Source organism: Chenopodium quinoa, unplaced genomic scaffold (genome assembly GCF_001683475.1).
Source record: "Chenopodium quinoa cultivar QQ74 unplaced genomic scaffold, ASM168347v1, whole genome shotgun sequence".
Taxonomy (NCBI): domain Eukaryota; kingdom Viridiplantae; phylum Streptophyta; class Magnoliopsida; order Caryophyllales; family Amaranthaceae; genus Chenopodium; species Chenopodium quinoa.
Window position 1 is genome coordinate 1,587,657 of NW_018744501.1, and position 19,503 is coordinate 1,607,159.

The 19,503-nt window shown below is 40.3% G+C and overlaps 1 protein-coding gene across 1 annotated transcript; it reads right to left on the reverse strand.

The window, feature by feature from the left end:
* Nucleotides 1–17,932: 17,932 nt before the first annotated feature.
* On the reverse strand, nucleotides 17,933–19,129 carry LOC110697924. Its single transcript, XM_021875327.1, has one exon. It carries the CDS (start codon nucleotides 19,127–19,129, stop codon nucleotides 17,933–17,935), a length of 1,197 nt encoding a protein of 398 aa, XP_021731019.1.
* Between the last annotated feature and the right edge of the window lie 374 nt (nucleotides 19,130–19,503).

Genomic DNA, 19,503 nt, shown 5'->3' on the forward strand with positions numbered 1-19,503 from the left:
GGTATTTAGAGTAATTTGTCCATTTTACTCCGTATATCTAACCTCTTTCTCAAAGTGCATTCCAGGCCACAAGGCTATATTTTGCAAATAAAAGAAACAGATTGAGAAAGTATTTCCTAACATTGAATATAGGTGAAGTATGATCAACATAATCTTATTACACTGTTACAATGTTACCTAAGATTCCAATGGTAATCATAAAATATTTTTTAGTTAAAAAATAAACAACTATACGGAATGCCAACACGTATTCAACATAACAGGACACAAACAGAATCATATACGAAGTATAAGCTAGTAAGCTATTCTGAACTACAGTACTACTCCATGCAACGTACTCCATTATGTGCCTAACGAACCAAGTTTGGAGTTGGTGGAGAATTTACCTTGTGACTTTGAAGTCACAAGTTCGAGCCCCACCAACTACATTTGCAACACGGGTCATTCAAATCGCGCGCAAGGATCTCTCTTTATTCTTGGGCACCATTTTTAATTAACCAACAGTTTAACCTAGCCATCGGTAACAAAACATTTATTTATCCTTCGTGTCCATTTCGTTTACCCAGCGTTAAGTATTTCCTTTTGTTGATCTTCAACTTAGCAAATTAGTCTCATTTTAATCATATTTTGGGCAAAGAAACTCTAAATCACAATGTAAATTAGAAGAAATTGCACATGGTTTATTGAGAGATTTGGAGAAGACAACAATGGAGGATAGTTAAATTATAATGAGGCCCAACCATTTTTAACATGGGCAAAGGAAAGAAGAGAGGAAACTAGAGTTTTGGACGGAAAATTTTCCACCAAAAAGAGGGAGAGGCGCAACAAATATGCCAATAATCAAACATAGATCTAAGTATTTTACAATACTATTTGATGTTAGGTTAAAGGATGTTTGTTTTAGTATTATGTAATTGATTATTTATTTATTTTTTTTTTTTTTTGGGAGGAAATTGATATGATGCATTAATATCCTTTAGGTACAGTTTATCCAATGAAAGCCCCTTAAAATTAACAATGGAGCTAAGGGTTTAGGAGAGAGGAGACTTGTATTTCCATATTTTGATTTTGTCTAATATATCATTAAACACTTGATTTCAAAGGTTATTTACTTCAAATCTTTATTCAAGTTATATATATATATATATATATATATATATATATATATATATATATATATATATATATATATATATATATATATATATATATATATATATATATATAAATTCATACTCTTTAATTTTTAAAATATTTATTTTTCCAATGGTTTTTTTGGGAAATTAAGTTTTTTATTAACCTATTTTGCATATCTTTGTAGAATAAATTATAACCTTACCCATCCCTATCAAGATAATATAAATTCTCTTATACATTTGAAACACATAATATTAAGGTTTTTTTTTTTTTTTTGAAACCACATAATATTAATATAATTTAATGTAACATTCCATGTTTTATTTTATCAATTTTGTTCAAGATTTTTTTAAACAATTTTTAGTTTTTATGCTATAGTTTAATTTATCAAAAGAAAATGTAGAGTAATTAAAATGACCGTGTATGACATGAAACTTAACCTAGTATAATACGAGTATATAAACACAGTGGACACAAAAGGTTGATAACATAGGGGACGACACTATGTAGAGAAAAATTCTAAAATAATTGTTTTTTTTTTAAACATATATCACGTGTATTTATAACCATGTGCCGACTCACCACTCATTGGCTAGGACCATGAGTACCACAACGGGTCCAAATTCTCTATCCCACTTTTGTGTCCCATTTCATGTACCACTCAATTTTATTGGTACACATCATTTTAACTACTAATTTTCTTGTTTTAATTTTTATATTAATTATACTAATAGAAAATTAAAGTTAGATATAATTTACATAATTTATTTTCTAGTCCTTATCTTTTTTTTTATTATTATCTTTTTTATTTTTTTATGTATACAATTATGTTTAATTCAACATTATTAATTTTTTTTCTTTTATACTACCTCCTTAACTTTACAACAACCCTTATTTTTTTTTTAAATACATACCTCAATCCATTCTTTCTCTAAATACATCCATAGTTCCAATCTATAAATATCAAAGCACCAACATTTCAATTTAATTGATACTCCACGAGAAGTAATTTTGTTATGTTGTCATATCCAACTTTACCAACTCAATGATATAATTTGATTGTACAAGGGTTGTGGAAATTGTTGTGAATGAATCCAGTGGCTCCATCGAATAGTGAGAGCATTGCTTATAAGAAGCTACCATCAGAATTTTAGGTAGAAAGATTATGTTAAATTTGTGAAATAAAAAATAAAAAATAACGGAGTTGAATTAAAAGTAATTGTATACAAGAAAAAAAAAAGAAAAGAAAAGAGAGATAAGGACTAGAATTTTAATTAAATTCTATTAAGTGTTATTTTCCAATAATATAATTAACATAAAAGTTGAATCAAGAAAATTGATAATAATTAAAATGATGTGCACCAATAAAATTGAGTGGTACATGAAATGAGACACAAAAGTGGGATAGAGGATTCGGACCCGTACCACAACAATGCTGGACCAATTAGCCTGCCTTAATTTTGTCCTTACATGTTACACCCATTACAAAAATACAAAGTTTACCCAAAATAGAGATCTATAGACCCTCCCCATATATAGCATCATTTTGTTATTACTTGATTATTAACAGTAGTAACTTCTACGTATCCTTTCTCACTTTATTTCGTAACAATGCATATAATATTACCTTCGTTTCAAGTTATTTGCAATAATTAGATATTTTTTACTCGTATGTAAATAATTTGAAACGGATATAATAGAAGAAAACAGACTAAAATGGGCAGGAAGGAACAATAAAGGGATATACAACGAACATTATATCAACTTTCTACAATTTTTTCGCTTTCTTAGTCTCTAACTCTTAGCATTGTAGGCTAATTAGCTTAGATTTAATGTAGATTAGCGATAATATTACTATGTTTTGATATTATTGGATCAATTAGTAACATCCGAATGTGATTATTAGTCATGGACATTACCTTTCCTCCTTTGATTTGATTTCAATCGTCAATCTATCTGTTCTGTAAAAGGTTTCCTACATATATTTCATGTTCTAATCTTGAATAATCATTTGCTTTTGTCTATAAAGTTCTTGTTCTTTTTGGTATTCGTACATTGTTTATACACTGACAAGGCCTCTAATTCAAAGGCCGGTAGATTTTAAGGGCATACCCCTAAGGTATTCATTCTTGCTTTTAAGGGTTTCATTGACTTGCATTGTTTGCAATTTTGCACCAGTAGCATTTTACCTATGATCATGACTATTGAGCAAACAAATAGGGACGGAGAAAATAGTAAGACTAGCTAGTAAAAATGACAATCTAAGTTTAATAAGAAGTCCAAATCATTTATTAAAGGGGACCAGACATTCAATTTCTTTTGCCTTCCTCTCGTTATTTTCTTTTCACTCTTCATGTTATAAACGAAACTGCAAGAACAAAACTAATAAGAACAATGTTACCGGGAATAAGACTGAGTCACGGACTATGTCGCTCTCTTTAGAACATTCACGGTACTACCTCTAATTTATGCAAGCAGATCGAACCACAACCGGATGTCCCTCAGGATAAAACAACCTCTCAAGAGTATAATGTACCGATGGATTTGCACTGAACCACCGGGCAACCAAACACCAAAGCTAAAGAAAAACTGCTCGATCGATTTTTTTTTTAAAGAGAAGAGAGAAGAATTTTTTATTTTTTTTTTATTTTTTATTTTTTATGTATAAAATCGGTGAGCAAAGTGTTCTTTTATAGCCGAAAAACTGAACGTTGCTATTAAGCCGTTTAATCCCTAATTAAAACGAGCAGAAAACGGTTAATATAATAATGGGCAGAAACAGTTACCATAAAATCAGTCAAAAATTAATTAACATAAGTAATGGGAATTAAAACTGTAGTGGGTTTGAAATAGTCAAAACCAGAATAAATCAAGGCATTAATTACATAACTAAACCTTGTTAAAAAAATTTAAAATATGTTTTGATCATCCGACCCGACCCAACCCGGCCTGGCCCGGTTCGGTTCGGCGTGCTCGTGTTGGATTGGCTCGGTATGTAAGTCTTCCTTCTCCACAAAATGTGGGTAGCCCTTAGGCCACACCCAAGTATACCACACATTACATTATAAAGAAGGAAAACCTTTCATTTCCCACCATTGTGGGACTTTGTGATTTTTCACAAAATTCACACCCAAAACACACTTTTTTTCAACAAACCCCCACTTGAATTTTTTAAAAACATTTTCGAGCAGAATCCTTACATATATAGGTTGTGCATAAATAGAAGTGTATTTCAACTTGAACTTCTGCGTAGTGAATACGATTCAGATTTAACAAGGGTAACTCGAAGTTTTGAACCTTATCTCTGACAGCGTACCACACACGCCCTACTCTTGGTGTTGTTATAAACCTGTGCTATTACGGCCATGCACCTCTATCCCAGTATAGTGAACGCTCTAGAAATGCTGCCACACAATTCAAAGGAAGCGGCCTAACTTCCACATTCACATAGGTGAATCTATCAAGAGTACTCCTGTAGCTAGGTACTCCACTCCAAATAGAGTTTTGATTTCATTAAGAGTTCATATTAACTCATCCTTGATCGCTTCAGGAATTTATGTCTTTTGAACATAATCAACTCATATCACTCCATAACTTGTTATTACCCATTGAACCTATTTCTTGGGATCTCCAGTCTATAGGTTGGGTTACCATTATGTGTGACTCATTTTAATGGCAATAGTCCCATTTTCTTAGAAGAATAATGGACTTTCTCTCTAGCTAACCCTTTCGTCAAAGGATCAACCAAGTTATTCTCAGTGCGTACATGATCCACTCTAAAAGCTCCGATTGAGAGATATTCTCTCACAATGCTGTGCTTACGACGTATTTGTCGCCTTTTGTCGTTGTGATAACGTTTCCGAACTTTTGCAATAGTCGCGGTACTATCGCAATGAATCAAGACAACCGGTAAAGGTTTTTCCCATAAGGGAATCTCACCTAGCAGGTCTCTTAACCAACCTACTTCTTCACTAGCTGTAGCTAGTGCTATCATCTCTGACTCCATGGTGGACTGAGCCAAAATAGTCTGTTTCTTAAACTTCCAAGATACAACTCCACCGGCTAGCGAAAAAATATATCCACTAGTAGCCTTAGAGTCATCTGATAAGGTGTTCCAGTCAACATCACTATAGCCTTCTAGAACAGCTGAAAACCTTTCATAACGTAACCCTAGGTACATGGTCCTCTTAAGGTATCTCATGACCCTTTCAATAGCATGCCAATGCTCATTACCAGGACAACTAGTAAACCTGCCCAATAATCCCACGACATAGGCAATGTTGGGTCTAGTACAATCAGAGGCATACCGAAGGCTGCCAATGACGCTCGCATAATCTGATTGCCTAACGGCGTCACCAGTGTTCTTAAATAATTTTACACTGGGATCATAGGAGTGTTTGCAGGTTTACATTCTTTCTCAATGTAATGAGATTGATCCAAAGAAATTCCATTTTCTGTCCTAGTAATCCTAATCCCAAGGATTACATTTGCTTCCCCTAGATCTTTCATGTCAAACTCAGCATTTAATAACAACTTTACGTTGTTCACAGCATGAATATTTGAACCAAAAATTAACAAATCATCCACATACAAACAAATTATAGTGCAAATGTCATTCTAAAATTTCATATATATGCATTTGTCACTACCATTTATCTTAAAACCATGTGAGATGACTAAGTTATCAAATTTTTCATGCCATTGTTTACGTGCTTGTTTGAGACCATAAAGAGACCTATCTAATTTACATACCAGATGCTCTTTTCCTGGGATGACAAAGCCCTTTGGTTGGTCCATGTAGATTTCCTCTTCTAACTCATCGTTCAAAACTGCAGTCTTTACATCCATCTGATGCACTACAAGATTAAAAACAGAAGCAAGAGACATTAGTACTCTAATAGAACTTACTCTAGTTACAGGTGAATAGATCAAAGAAATCAACATTCTCCCTTTGTCTGTAGCCTTTAGCTACCAAACGAGCTTTATACTTATCAACGGTGCCATCAACTTTCAACTTTCGTTTTAGTTGCCATTTGCAACCTATAGTCTTGCAACCTGGTGGCAACTCAGTTAGGTGCCAAGTTCGATTAGACTCAAGTGAGTCCATTTCGTCATTTACGGCTTCTTGCCATAAGTCTGCATCAACTGAGGCTAGGGCTTCTTGGAGGGTAGATGGATCCTCCTCTACATTGATACCTTCAAAGTCCGGGCCAAAGTATTTTGCTACTCTAGCCCGTTTGCTCCTTCTTAGTTCGGGTTCAGCATCATCAGATTTAACTTCAGGAATAATAGAGGAGGACGAACCCCCACTATATCTAGATTTAAAAGGAAACCCGTCCTCATAAAAATCAGCATCATTAGATTTAATAATTACACGTGCATTTAAATCAAAAAAATCTATATGCTTTACTGTTAACAACATATCCAATGAACACACATTCATAAGCTCTACTAGCTAACTTAACTCTTATAGGATCAGGAATCCTAACATATGCTAGACAATCCCAAGTTCTGAAATAAGAATTATTAGGTTATTTGTTACGAAGAATTTCATAAGGAGAAACCTTACTCTAGTCTTTGGAACACGGTTCAAGACATGACAAACGGTAAGAAGGATTTCACCCCACCAATGATTAGCAGCACCAAAATTTCAGGAGATAGCAACTACTAACTCAGTAAAAGTTCTATTATTTCTTTCAGCCTTACCATTCATTTCTGGAGAATAAGAGGCAGACCTTTCATGTATGATACCATGTAAATTATAAATTTCCACAAAAGCATTAGTATCATACTCAGTTCCACGATCACTACGTAACCTTTTTATCTTCTTGTGAAACTGATTTTCAAACTCTGTTACAAACAACTTAAACATTTCAAAAGCATCACTTTTATTTTCATCAAATAAACACAAGTATAATCAGAACAATCATCAATAAAAGTGATAAAATATCGTTGATCATTTCTGGTCAATATTCCGTCAAATTTACAAATATCCGAATGAATTAAGTCTAATGGTTCTGAATTCCTAATAACTAACTTATGAGGTGTTTTTGTAATCTTAACCTGACTACAAAGTACACATTTTTCAAAGTCATTAAGAGAAAACGTAGGAATAAGGCCTAGGTTGCTCATATTTTTTATGAGTCTTTTGTTTACATGACAAAGTCTAGCATGCCAAACATTAATACCAGAACACAACATATAAGCAGAATCAGAAATTTTATTAATCTCAACATTATGTTTAAACATACCATCAGTAGCATATCCTTTTCCTACAAACATTCCATTCTTAGTCAAAGTAAACAAATCAAAACCTATGGTTTGCGTAAAACCAGCCTTATTAAGAAGAAAACCAGAAACTAAACTCTTCTCATTTCCGGAGTGTGTAGTACATCCTTCAGAATGAGAATTAAACTTCAACTCAACATTTCCAATATCAGCATCACCCAACAACACTTTCTTATCATCGGTCTTTTCAGTGTATGTTTTAAACATCCGACGATTATAGCAGACATGGCGTGTAGCACCAGTGTCTACCCACCACCCTTCTGATCCACCAACAAGGTTGATCTCAGTAATCATAGCCACAAGGGGCTCTTCAATCATGCTTGCTTGCGTAGGTGCAGGGTTGGGCATGTTCTTGCACTTTCGTGCCATATGGCTTGGTTTTCCACACCTATAGCATAGAAATTGACTAGTACCATTCTTAGGGGGATGAGACTGTTGTTGTCCATTGTTCTTTTGAACATTCTGTTTGTTTTTGTTGGAGTTATTCTTCCGGTTCTGAGGTTTTAAATTCTTACCTGCAGGCTTGAGAACTGCAGCCAACCTTCTTAGAGCGTTGTTCATTCGCAGTGACCTGTAAGATTTCTTCCTTCTAGTCCTGTTTCCTGGATTTTTCTTCTATACGGATCCGAGTGATCAAATTCTCCAAGGAGAATTCCTTAGTCTTGTTCCTGAGATTATTCTTGAAATCTTTCCAAGAAGGGGGCAGTTTGTCAATAATTACAGCAATTTGAAATTGTTCATTAAAGGCCATACCTTCGGAAATTATCTCATGGGCAATTTTCTGAAGTTCGTGGGATTGCACTTCCACTGACTTTTCATCAGTCATCTGAAATTTCAAATACCTACTAACAGCATACTTTTTGGCACCAGCTTCTTCAGTATCATATTTCTTTTGCAGGGCCTCCCACAAAGCCTTAGCAGAATTTTTCATGTTGTAATAATCATACAAGATATCACATAAACCATTAAGAATGTAATTCTTGCACATAAAATCAGTTTCATTCCAAGTTTCTATTTCACTATTGAGATAAACTTTTTCATCTTCATCAGCATTATCAGGAATAACAGGTCTAGGAACAGTCAATACGGAATGAACCTTTTTAACAGTCAAGAAAACTTGCATTTTTTGTTTCCATCTTTTAAAGTGAGCACCTTCAAAACGGAAGGGTTTGTTGAGGTCGTTGGACATAGTCATTTCTTCGGTAGACATAATATTCACGAAGGTAGAAAAGACTTGTTCTAAAATTGTTATAAACGGAACTGCAAGAACAAAAATAATAAGAACAATGTTACCGGGAATAAGACTGAGTCGCGAACTAAAGAAAAACTATGGGTTTGAAATAGTCAAAACGGTTAGAATAAATCAAGGCATTAATTACATAACTAAACCTTGTTCAAAAAATTTAAAATCTATTTTTGATCATCCGACCTGACGCGGTTCGGTTCGGCGCGCGTGTGTATTGGGTTGGCTTGATAGGTAAGTCTTCTCTCTCTAGATGTGGGTAGCCCTTGGGCCACACCCAAGTATACCACACATTACATTATAAAGAAGGAAAACCTTTCATTTCTCACCAATGTGGGACTTTGTGATTTTCACAAAATTCACACCCAAAACACACTTTGTTTCAACACTTCATATATAGGCATGGACCGTGGTACCTTCGTCCACCTCAATTGTTATTTAAAAGGGAAAAAAGTGTTTTAAACTATTTATATGTCGACGAATTATTTATCAATAACATCAATGCAATAATATTAATGACATTCATGTTAGTAGATCGAAACTAATGATGAATAAACAATTAACAAAAAATAAAAAGAGGTATGTTTTAGCTCAAAGGTAATCAAAGGACAAAGACACAAATACATAAAGAGAGAATTGTTTTAGTTTCTTTAAAATCGCCAAAAACAAATTGAATAGAAATAAACGATAGTAAGTTTAGCAGATTTACATGATTGATTATTGATAACAAATTTAACAATCAACTAATCTTTAGCAATTTATTATTTTATTACGCCATCAATCAAAACTAAATAAAAATAACACTAATACCGACATAAAAATATATGATTGTTTTGAAAAAACTAAAAATTAAGTCCACAAGAACATGACCTATTTGATTAATTATTGTCCAATACTCCCCTAAGCTATCCCATAATACAGTACGGAGTATTTGTATTCATTTTTAGGTGTCTCATAATGTGTATATGTTTCTAATATTTCTATTTATATTAAATAATTTAACTATAATACAGCTATGTTTATTGTACCTTTTCCAATACAAAATATTGCTACATTTCTCCAAATTTTTGAGTCATTAGTTTTTTTTTTTTTTTTTTTTTTTTTTTTTTTTTTTTTTTTTAATCTTTCCCATATACGAACTATGTATATCCAAAGCTTCGCCATATAAAATAATCTTACTTTTGAGAGTATTTCACACTGCCTTTACCACCTTTAATTCTTGTGGAAAAAATATAATAAACAATTAAACACTATATTATGAGATAAGAATATTATTAACAGTACGTACCTCGGGCGATGTCCCGGGTTCCCTCTGCAGTAAATATCCTTATATTTTAAAAATCCTTATACTAGTTCGCTACTTATAAAGACGGGTTAAGGTTATTTTGTTAAAAGTATTTAAAAGCTATAATTATTTATCTTGGTATCATGCGTGTCACACTAATTCTGATTTGTTGTGTTCCGGGGTTTACTGTGTCCCTTGGGAGAGTTACAACTTCGAGGCTGGAACCACGCACCTGTATATGCAAGATAACGGAGACTCCTTGGGAAGGGAGCTCCGCCTCCAACGATCAAGTTAGTAGATGAAGGAGTTGTAAAGCAGAATGTAAATAGGTGCCGGATGCTAGGACGGGTCTAGCAGGCGGTACCGAGTGGTGTTTGATTGTCTTGGGATTTGTGTAATCCGAGTGTTTCTTGTGAACAGTCTCTTGTCATAAATGAGCATTTACGACCGTATTTATAGCCTTGGGAAGCGTGCCAGGTTCTAGGGTTTTTGGCCAACCCTAGGATTGACTGGGCTTTCTTGGGATTTGGGCCCAATCTATTACCTGTTTAGGCAAGGCTGAGAGGGCCACATGGCGTAGCATAGGAGGTCCATGGTGGACCTATGGAAGCGTGCCACGTGGCAGATCCTGATAAGCCCAACTAGGTGACACTTGTCAGGCCCTGATTGGTCCACGTGGCAAGAGGTGAATAAGGGAAAATTCCCCTAATAATTTGCCCATCACAGGTGGCACGTGACCTGGCACGTGTGACCTGTGGAAAGCGTCGTCCAATGGGGAGGCGACAGGTGTCGACGGATAGCTTGGCCAAGAATTTTCCCGCCCAAGTTTTTGAATTTGAATGCTCTTCTGCTCATTCTCTCCCTATAAATAGGGTTGGTCAACAAATCTTTTGTTCACATTATTTTAAGAAAGAGATCTCTCGGACCCCTGAACTTGAGCTCTGACCCTTCGCCACTACTGACTTGCCGGGACGACTGCTGTACGGGGAGCCTACTTTGATCAAGCTGTTCAGAACTTAAGTTTCAAGTAACCGTCTTCTCTTTAACTTTTTGCTTTCGCACCCCTTTCTTTTTCGAAAATGAGACCTCAAAAGCATCCGTCACGATCTAAGTTAGCAATCAGCCGGTCACCGGGGACGGCTGAGTCTAGGACTAGGGGTGCCGACTGCCCTGCGGTACTTCAAACTTTGCGCGAGTCCCGGAATCCAACTGTCTTTGTATCTATGCAGGACAGTATGGCGAGAAAAAAAAAGACCAAGAGAATAGAAAACTCTGATGGCTCCTCTTTCCGGGTTCCGATTAGTGAAACATCGGACCAGCCGCCTGATACCGTGGGGACCCAAGGCGGCCCTTTAACCGAAATCTCTGAGGAGGGACCTAAGGTAGTTCCTTCTCATTTCACTGTTAACCTGGCCAGTCAACAGATGGCCCCTGAAGAAGAGGAGGGTCGGACTCTTCTGACGGCGAGTCTGGCTCTAGCTCAGTGAACCGCCCTTCTACAAGTTCGGAAGAGGGACAAAATCATGAGGAGAGAGAGCCTCATGCGGCTGAAAAGAGGGAAGGTCAATCGGAACCATCCGCCTCTCATAGGGAGTTGAACACTCCTTATTACTGCCATGTACCCAAGGGCCGAATCAAGGCCATGCGAGAGCGCATAGACACCTTTCTTTCGGACCATACAATGGGTTCGAACTATCGAGTATTCGTGCCGGATGGCGAGGACACAGTCGTCTGGCCAGAGGGCGCCAGTTATGGGGACGCTTGTTTTGGCTGTTACGAGGCGGCCATCAAGGCTGGATTGCGGTTCCCATTGCATCCGGCCGTCTAGAAAATCCTCGATGGGTACGAGGTGGGGCTTTGGCAGTTAGCCCCCAACTCTTGGTTCAAAATTCTTGGCTATGTAGCCGGATGTGAGATGCATGGGGTGGAGCCAAATTTCGAGGCGTTCACTCATATGAACTACCTCAGCCGAACCCCCAAAGCAAGCGGTACCGGATGGTACCAAATAACAAGTCATAAGGGTTATCTTATGACCATAGGCAAAGAGAATAAATGGAAGGATTGGAGAAACACCTTCCTCATCATTTCCAGCCCCGACCGCCTGTTGAACAAGCGTTATAATAGGTGAAACAAGGATCCACTTCTTCTAGCAGGCGGTCGCAGTATGCCGCTTGTTCCCCTCAAGGCCAGGGAAGAGATCCTGGACCGAGGGCTGTTCAAGGTAGAAATTAGGGCAAACTCTACCACTGGGGTACGAGAGCAGGTACCCTTAAAATGCGTCCCAGAGTTTCAATGGCTCTATGACGAGTTTTTCCTTGCCGCCTGTGGCCTTAGCAGTCGGTCCTCCAGAGGTAGCCGGCCATTTGAAAATATGTACCCTTAACTTAATTTGTTTGAATATTTTCTAACTTTTGTGGTTCTCACTTGTAGGCGAGGCTATGGACCAGATTACTGCTTCAAAGAAGGCGGCTGCCATGTTGCGAGCCTCCATAATGCAACAGCAGTGTACCGCTTCTGTCTCTCCTGCTAAGGGGACGCCCACAGTGAGTGTCGATCCTTAAAACTTATCTTAGAAAGACTGGTTGATGAATGCTGACTAATTGTCTCTTTTGCAGGCGGGCACTTCCAAACCCTCATCCTCCCACCAGCCGGACTCGAAAGTTTAAAAGCTAACTGGTGAGAGTACACCTGGATCTACCAGGAAGCAATCGGCTGACAAGCAGCCGCCCACCCCACAAAGTGTGGGGAACCAACCGCCTGTTGTGACACAGCCGCCGAGAGGTATAGCCTGCTCTGCTATACCTGCTTATTTTCTTTCACTCTCTTCATGTTTCTGATGTTTCTCTTTTTTTGATACAGGCGGCCCTTCAGAGCCAGACTTGGTCCAAATGGCCAAGTCTATGATTGAGGTCGTCCCTTAAGAGGAGAGGGACGCGGTCAAGGGAGTCGGCACCCTTGGCCTGGATGGCATCATGGGTCTCCTCTCTGAGGTAGACTTAGAATGTTTATAAACTTTATTACTTGTCATACCGCTTGTCTTTCTCAGATCTGACGCTTGTTCTCCCTGTTTTCAGACCATGTTGAGAGTACACGACCTTCGTAGGCCGATCCACACCAAAAACAAAGAGGTAAGGGCTGCTAAAGTTATGGTCGCTTCTGACGCTAGTAAGGCAATATTTCAAATTACCCAAAGTGAATTTTTGACAACTGACATTCTTTATTATCAGGCGCAGGCTACTGCCAATATCCGCGCTGAGTTGGAGGCGGCCAAAAAGAAGAACAACGAACTGGAGGCGGCGGTCAAGGGCCTAAAGGATGAGCTGAAGCCGCTTAAATAGAAGATGACTCAGTTCAAAACCTTGGAGAAATCCTTGGCTTCGACCAAAGAGCACCTGGTCCAGCAAGAGAAGAGCCTTACTGACGAGCTCTCGGCCACGGCCGAAAAAGAGAAATTGGAGCTGGGTCGGGCCATGATGGACGACTCTGCTCAAATCATGAGGATGACCTGGATGGCTCTTTTTTCCAAAAGCTCACTACGCCGCCTAAGAGAAGAAATTCGCTGCTTGTACTGAAATGTACAACCAGCAAATCATGCAGCAGGCGGCTGAGGAGGACCAGGCAGCCGAGTCCATCTCAGAAATGGAGGAAGTAGAGGTGGCCCTGCAGCCAATTGAGGTGGAAACATCAAAGGAAGCTGCCCCTGATGCCGAGACAAGTAAGAAGGATGCCTCTCAGAACCAGGCGTCCCTTACTGATCAGGCGGCAGTCAATACTGAGACTCTACCCCAAACTTAAAGCTTTTTATATTCATTCTTGATCCGGCCTGCGTGCCGTGTATTCATGTATCTTTACCCGGCCAGGGGGCCGGGGCTTCTGAATATTTGCCAGCTTGTCTGGTTTTCACTTTAACTTTGCCAGCTTGTCTGGCTTTAATCTGATATGAATTGGCGACTGTTGAGTCGTCTTTTGTTGTTACATATGCTGTTTTTTGATTTTTTGTTTTTGTTGAATTTGCCAAACATTTTGCACTTCGCAACTTAGTAGCCGCTTGAATGGCACATCCATGTTAAACTTTTTAGCTAAAATGTTGAACCTTGATGCCGACTGCCCTTGCCCCTGGATGACTAGGTTACTTCTTGAAAAGAGGGTAATTAGTCGGCCATAGACAGTCGGACCTTAGTAGCAAACATAACCAGCCTTTATTGAAATGCACTTAGTCACAGTGGTAAGGTACCGACTGAATTAACCAACTTAATGCATTTCAAGACACAGGGGTCGCCTAGTTCTTAGAGAACAGTTGGCTAGTCATTGTATTGTCGATTGTCATAAGTCCCTTGGTATGTTTACGAGGAACATAGTAGGGGTGCTTGTTATTTGGACGACTGTCAATTCGGATGCATCAGTCGTTATCACATCCAGTCGGACACCGAGAGGTCCTTCTAGATTGCTCAGATTCATTTAGTATTTCTTAGTGGGAATGTTTGTTTGAGTTCCTTTTTGCCAAAGACCAGGCGGACTGCTCAAACTTTTTAGGATTTCGGACCAAGTATGGGAGAATAACTATGGTTTAACTATGGCGTTAACCAATAATGGCTGCTCCTAATCCTAAGTAGTAGAGGTATCAGTCGTCAATGGCCGACTAATCCCCTTGATTCGTCAATTTTTTTTGACTATTAACTTAGAGGGTGCCTCCTGTATCTATCTCAAGTAATACAGGTAGCTATCCGACGCAGATGTCAACTGCTGACACTTATGAAAGTGTCGAGTTATCCTTGTCTCAAAACGGATACGTTGTCCTTGAGGACAGCCGTATGGGGGTCGTGTAAGTAGTTTATAGAGCATTATTCCATCAAATGGGAGCTGCTCTCTGCGACGAATCTCATCCAAATGGCATGTCGTCGGACGCCTGCTATTTATTGGGACAGGTCGTATTAATTTAAAAATTAAGCGTAATCAAGCGACTTGGTGCCTGGGTTGATTAGCCGTATGGTGGGCAAACAGGCGTGCCCTTTAGTATGTATGTGATGGAGGGTATCCGCCTGTCTTGAGACAGACGGAGTGTACTCCTTTTTGAAACATATAAAAAGAGGATAAACTAGGAACTTTCATTAATAAACTTTAATTGATTACATCAAAAGTAATATTTTTTCAGATTGTCTACATTCCAAGTCCTAGGTAGGGGTCGGCCCTCTGGAGTTTCCAGACGGTAGGCTCCGTCCCTGACCTCCTCATAGATTCGGTAGGGTCCTTCCCAGTTAGGAGTTAGCTTTCCCAACTCGTTGGCCCTGCCGATTGATTTCATCTTCCTTAGTACAAAGTCCCCTACTTTGAGTGGGCGCTTGTGTACTCTTCTATTGTATATTCGAGTCATTCTCAGGCGGTATATTTCATGGCGTAGGGTAGCATTGCCCCTACGTTCTGGAAGGGAATCCAATGCTAGGCGCATTGCTTCCCAGTTTGCATCTTCATCATACAGCATAACTCGGAGAGTCTGCTCATAGTGCTCAATGGGTAGGACAGCTTCTGCCCCATATGTTAGGAGGAAAGGTGTTTCTCCAGTCGCTCCTTTTTCAGTCGTCCTTATAGCCCAGAGAACATGTGGTAGTTCGTCTGCCCATAGGCCGCCTGCTTTCTCAATCTTCTTCTTTATACCGTCTGAGATGACTTTGTTAAATGCTTTGACCTGGCCGTTTGCTTGCGGCCGTCCGACTGATGCAAAGCAGTAAGCAATGCTTAGATCTCTCAACCAAGTTTTGAGAACGGGCGTCTCAAACCGGGGACCGTTGTCAAAAACCATAGACATAGGCACCCAAAACGAGTGATCACATTCCTCCAAATGAAGGAGATGACATCCTTGGTCTTGATGCCCCTGACTGCTTCGGCCTCCACCCATTTGGTGAAGTAGTCGACTGCTACCAGGATGTATCTCCTGCCACCTGATGCAGGCGTATAGGGTCCTAGAATATCCATGCCCCACTTAGCAAATGGTATTGGGCTGTGGATAGCCGTTAGATCTGTAGCTGGACGATGAATCAATCTGCCAAACCTCTGGCACTTGTCGCACTTTTTAACTAGATCCATGGCGTCTGCCTCTAGATTCGGCCAGAAGTACCCTTTCCGCCTCACTCTCTGAGCAAGCGACCTACCGCCTATGTGAGAGGCACAATATCCAGAGTGTAGGTCTTCCAGGACCTCTCGCCCTTTTTCTGGGGTAACACATTTTAAGAAAGGTTTAAGGTACCCTCTCTTGTAGAGTTCTCCCTTTATCATTTCAAAACTGGACGCTCGCTTCTTTAGTGAGGTCGCATGATGATGATCATTCGGCAAGGTGCCGTCTGTCAGGTATGTCCTGATTGGGTCCATCCATGTTGAGCTTCTATTGAGGACTGCAACGTTGTTTTCCTCAATACTCCGCTATTCCATTACCTCCCAAAATACAGTTCTAGGAGTGTCGCATGAGGCCGAGGATGCCAACTTGGACAAGGCGTCTGCCTGGTTATTCTCGGACCTTGGGACCTGAGTTAACTGGAAATCTTCAAGCGAGCTTGCCACCTGTTTCACGACCTCTAGGTACTTGACCATAGCCGGATGAGTGGCTTCATAATCCCCATTGTACTGGCTGACTATGAGTTGTGAATCAGAACAGGCGGCTATCTTTCTTGCCCCGGCTTCTTTGCACATGCGGATACCAGCCAAAAGGGCTTCATACTCAGCTTCATTGTTTGACGTCTGAAACTTGAAACGAAGAGCATATTCATACCTGTCGCCCTCTGGCGACTGACATACAATACCTGCCCCACAACCATTTGCTGTGGAACTCTCGTCAACATAGACTTTCCAGGGTTGGTCAATTTTTTCACATTCTGGTGGACGGGTCATCTCAACTATAAAGTCTGCAAAGGCTTTCCCCTTCACAACTTTTCTGGGAGCGAACGTGACCTCAATACTTTGGATCTTAATTGCCCACTTTATCATCCGCCCTGACGACTCCATGGTCGTCAGGGGCCGTTTGATCGGCTGGTCAGTGTAGACGACCACCGGATGTGCCAGGAAATAAGGCTTCAATTTTTTCACTGCCATGTACAGGGCGAGTCCAAACTTCTCCACCAGTGGGTACCTCAACTCTGCATTCTTTAAAACATGACTGACAAAATAGACCGGGAGTTGGCAGCCGTCTCTTTCGGCTAAGAGGACGGCGCTCAAAGCATGATCTGATACTGCAAGATACATGTAAAGCACTTCTTTTGGCAAAGGACCGACGAGTCTCGGCAGGGAATGCAAATGTTCTTTCAGCTTTTGGAGGGCCGACTCAGCATCCGGTCCCCATTCCAATTTTGCTTTCTTTCTGATTGCTTGAAAAAAGTAGAGGCACTTGTCGCCTGCCCGACTGAGAAACCTTCCGAGGGCTGCCAGGCAGCCTGTTAGCTTTTGTACCTCTCGGACGGTGCGAGGCGACTGCATGTCGATGACCGCCTGCACCTTGTCAGGATTTGCCTCTATTCCCCTTTGATTTATGAGGAATCCGAGAAACTTCCCAGACTCAACTCCAAAGACACACTTTTTTGGATTAAGCATGACTCGGTGCCGCCTGAGTGTGGGGAATGTTTCTCGGAGGCCTGCCAGATGGTCCGTTTGAATTTTTGACTTTACAATCATATCATCAATATACGCCTCAACATTTCTTCCGATTTGTTCAAAAAACACAATGTTGATCATTCTTTGGAAGGTTTCCGGGGCGTTCTTCAGACCAAACGGCATGACTGTGTAACAATAGAGCCCCTGTTCTGTGACAAAGGCAGTTTTCTCTTGATCTTTTTTGCAAAGAGGGATCTGGTGAAAGCCTAAATAGGCGTCCATGAAACTCATCAACGCATGGCCGGCTGTTGAGTCGACCAAGCTGTCGATCTTTGGCAAAGGATAGTTGTCTTTCGGACATGCCTTGTTTAAATCAGTGTAGTCCACACATGCGCCAGTGATTGCTATTGCTTATGTTTTTTCTGGACCTCCGTCTCGGAGGCTTTTCTCTTCCTGCCGCCTGCCTCTTGAGCAGACGCTTCTTCTATGGCTTTGCCAGTTTGGCCGTCTGAAGTTACCGTTGTTTTGATGTTAGTGAGGTAACATTCTCTGGCCATTCTCTGGTCCCCAATTATGGAGCTGACCGTTTTGTCGTCCTTCTCAAACTTCAGCAACATAAGGGATGGAATGATAACTGCTTTGGAGTCATTAGGGGTGGGGCGCCCAAGGATCATGTTGTAGGAAGTAAGTTCTTCCACAACCAGAAAACGAGTGACCATGTGGCGGCCCTCACCTCTCTCACCCAGACGGGCGGGCAAGTCAACCTGACCAATCGGATAGACGACTCCCCCTCCAAATCCTACGAGAGGATGGGAGACAGGCTGTATACTCTCAGGCCTGTACTTGAGCTTGGTCAAGCACTTATGGCTGATGAGGTCCGACGAACTCCCTGTATCAATAAGTATCCTGCCGACTCTTTGGTTGGCCACTTTACACTCGATGACAATTGGGTCGTCATGCGGCCGTCGGACACCACCAGAATCTTTCTCAGAAATAATAACCTCAGGAAACGAGGTACCAGAGGTCTCACCCCGATTAACAGAGTTAACATCCAAATGCCTGATGCTATCCTTGTTTCCCCGAACAGTCGAGCCTCCCCCTGCATAGCCGCATGCTATTGTATAGATGGCAGCTTCATCAGTGTCAAAGCTGTCGGCCGACTTTTGTCTTTTTTGCCTGGCCGACTGATTTTGTTTGGGGGGCTGTTTTCCTTTAGGTTTCTTGACATAAGAGTCCAGATCACCCTTTTCAGCCAACTGATCCAGCAGACGCTTGAGGCTAATGCATTCGTTGGTCTCATGCCCAACGTCATCATGAAAATGGAAGTGCTTGCCTTGGTTGCGCTTGCTAGGATCACCCTTCATAGGTGTCGGCTTCTCAAGTGAGAGTCGGCCCTTAACTTCTTTGAAAATAGTATGATTATCTTTGTTGAACTCATACTTGGGGGAGTATGGAGTGAACTCTTTTCTCTTCTTACTGGACGGCTGACTAGTAGAGTCGGCCATCCAAACATCTTTTCTCTTCTTCTCTTCCTTGGGGGCCGCCTTCTGTGAGCTACCCTCCTTTTTCTCGGACCTTTTCTGGTCCCCTTGATTTCCCATGTGACAGAGATCAACTGCTTGTATATAGTCTCGGCCTCCATCATTGCCTCTTAGAGAGTAGCCACTCTTTTTCTGACTAAATCGAACTTGAAGTTCGACCCGTCCTTCAATCCCTTGAAGAAGTCGGTATAGGCTACTTCATCCGGCAAGTTGAGTATTTGTATCCTCATCAGATTGAATCTCTTTATGTGGGAGCGTAATCCCTCCTTTTCTCCCTGCTGGACGGCTCCTAGATCAAGAGTCGTCTTCCTGGCAGGTATGTTCATGGAAAAGTTTGATGCAAACAAATAAGTCAATGTTCTGAAGTTGTTGACATAGCCGGCCGGCAGATTGCCGAACCACTGCTGAGCGACTCCCTTCAGAGTGGCAGGAAA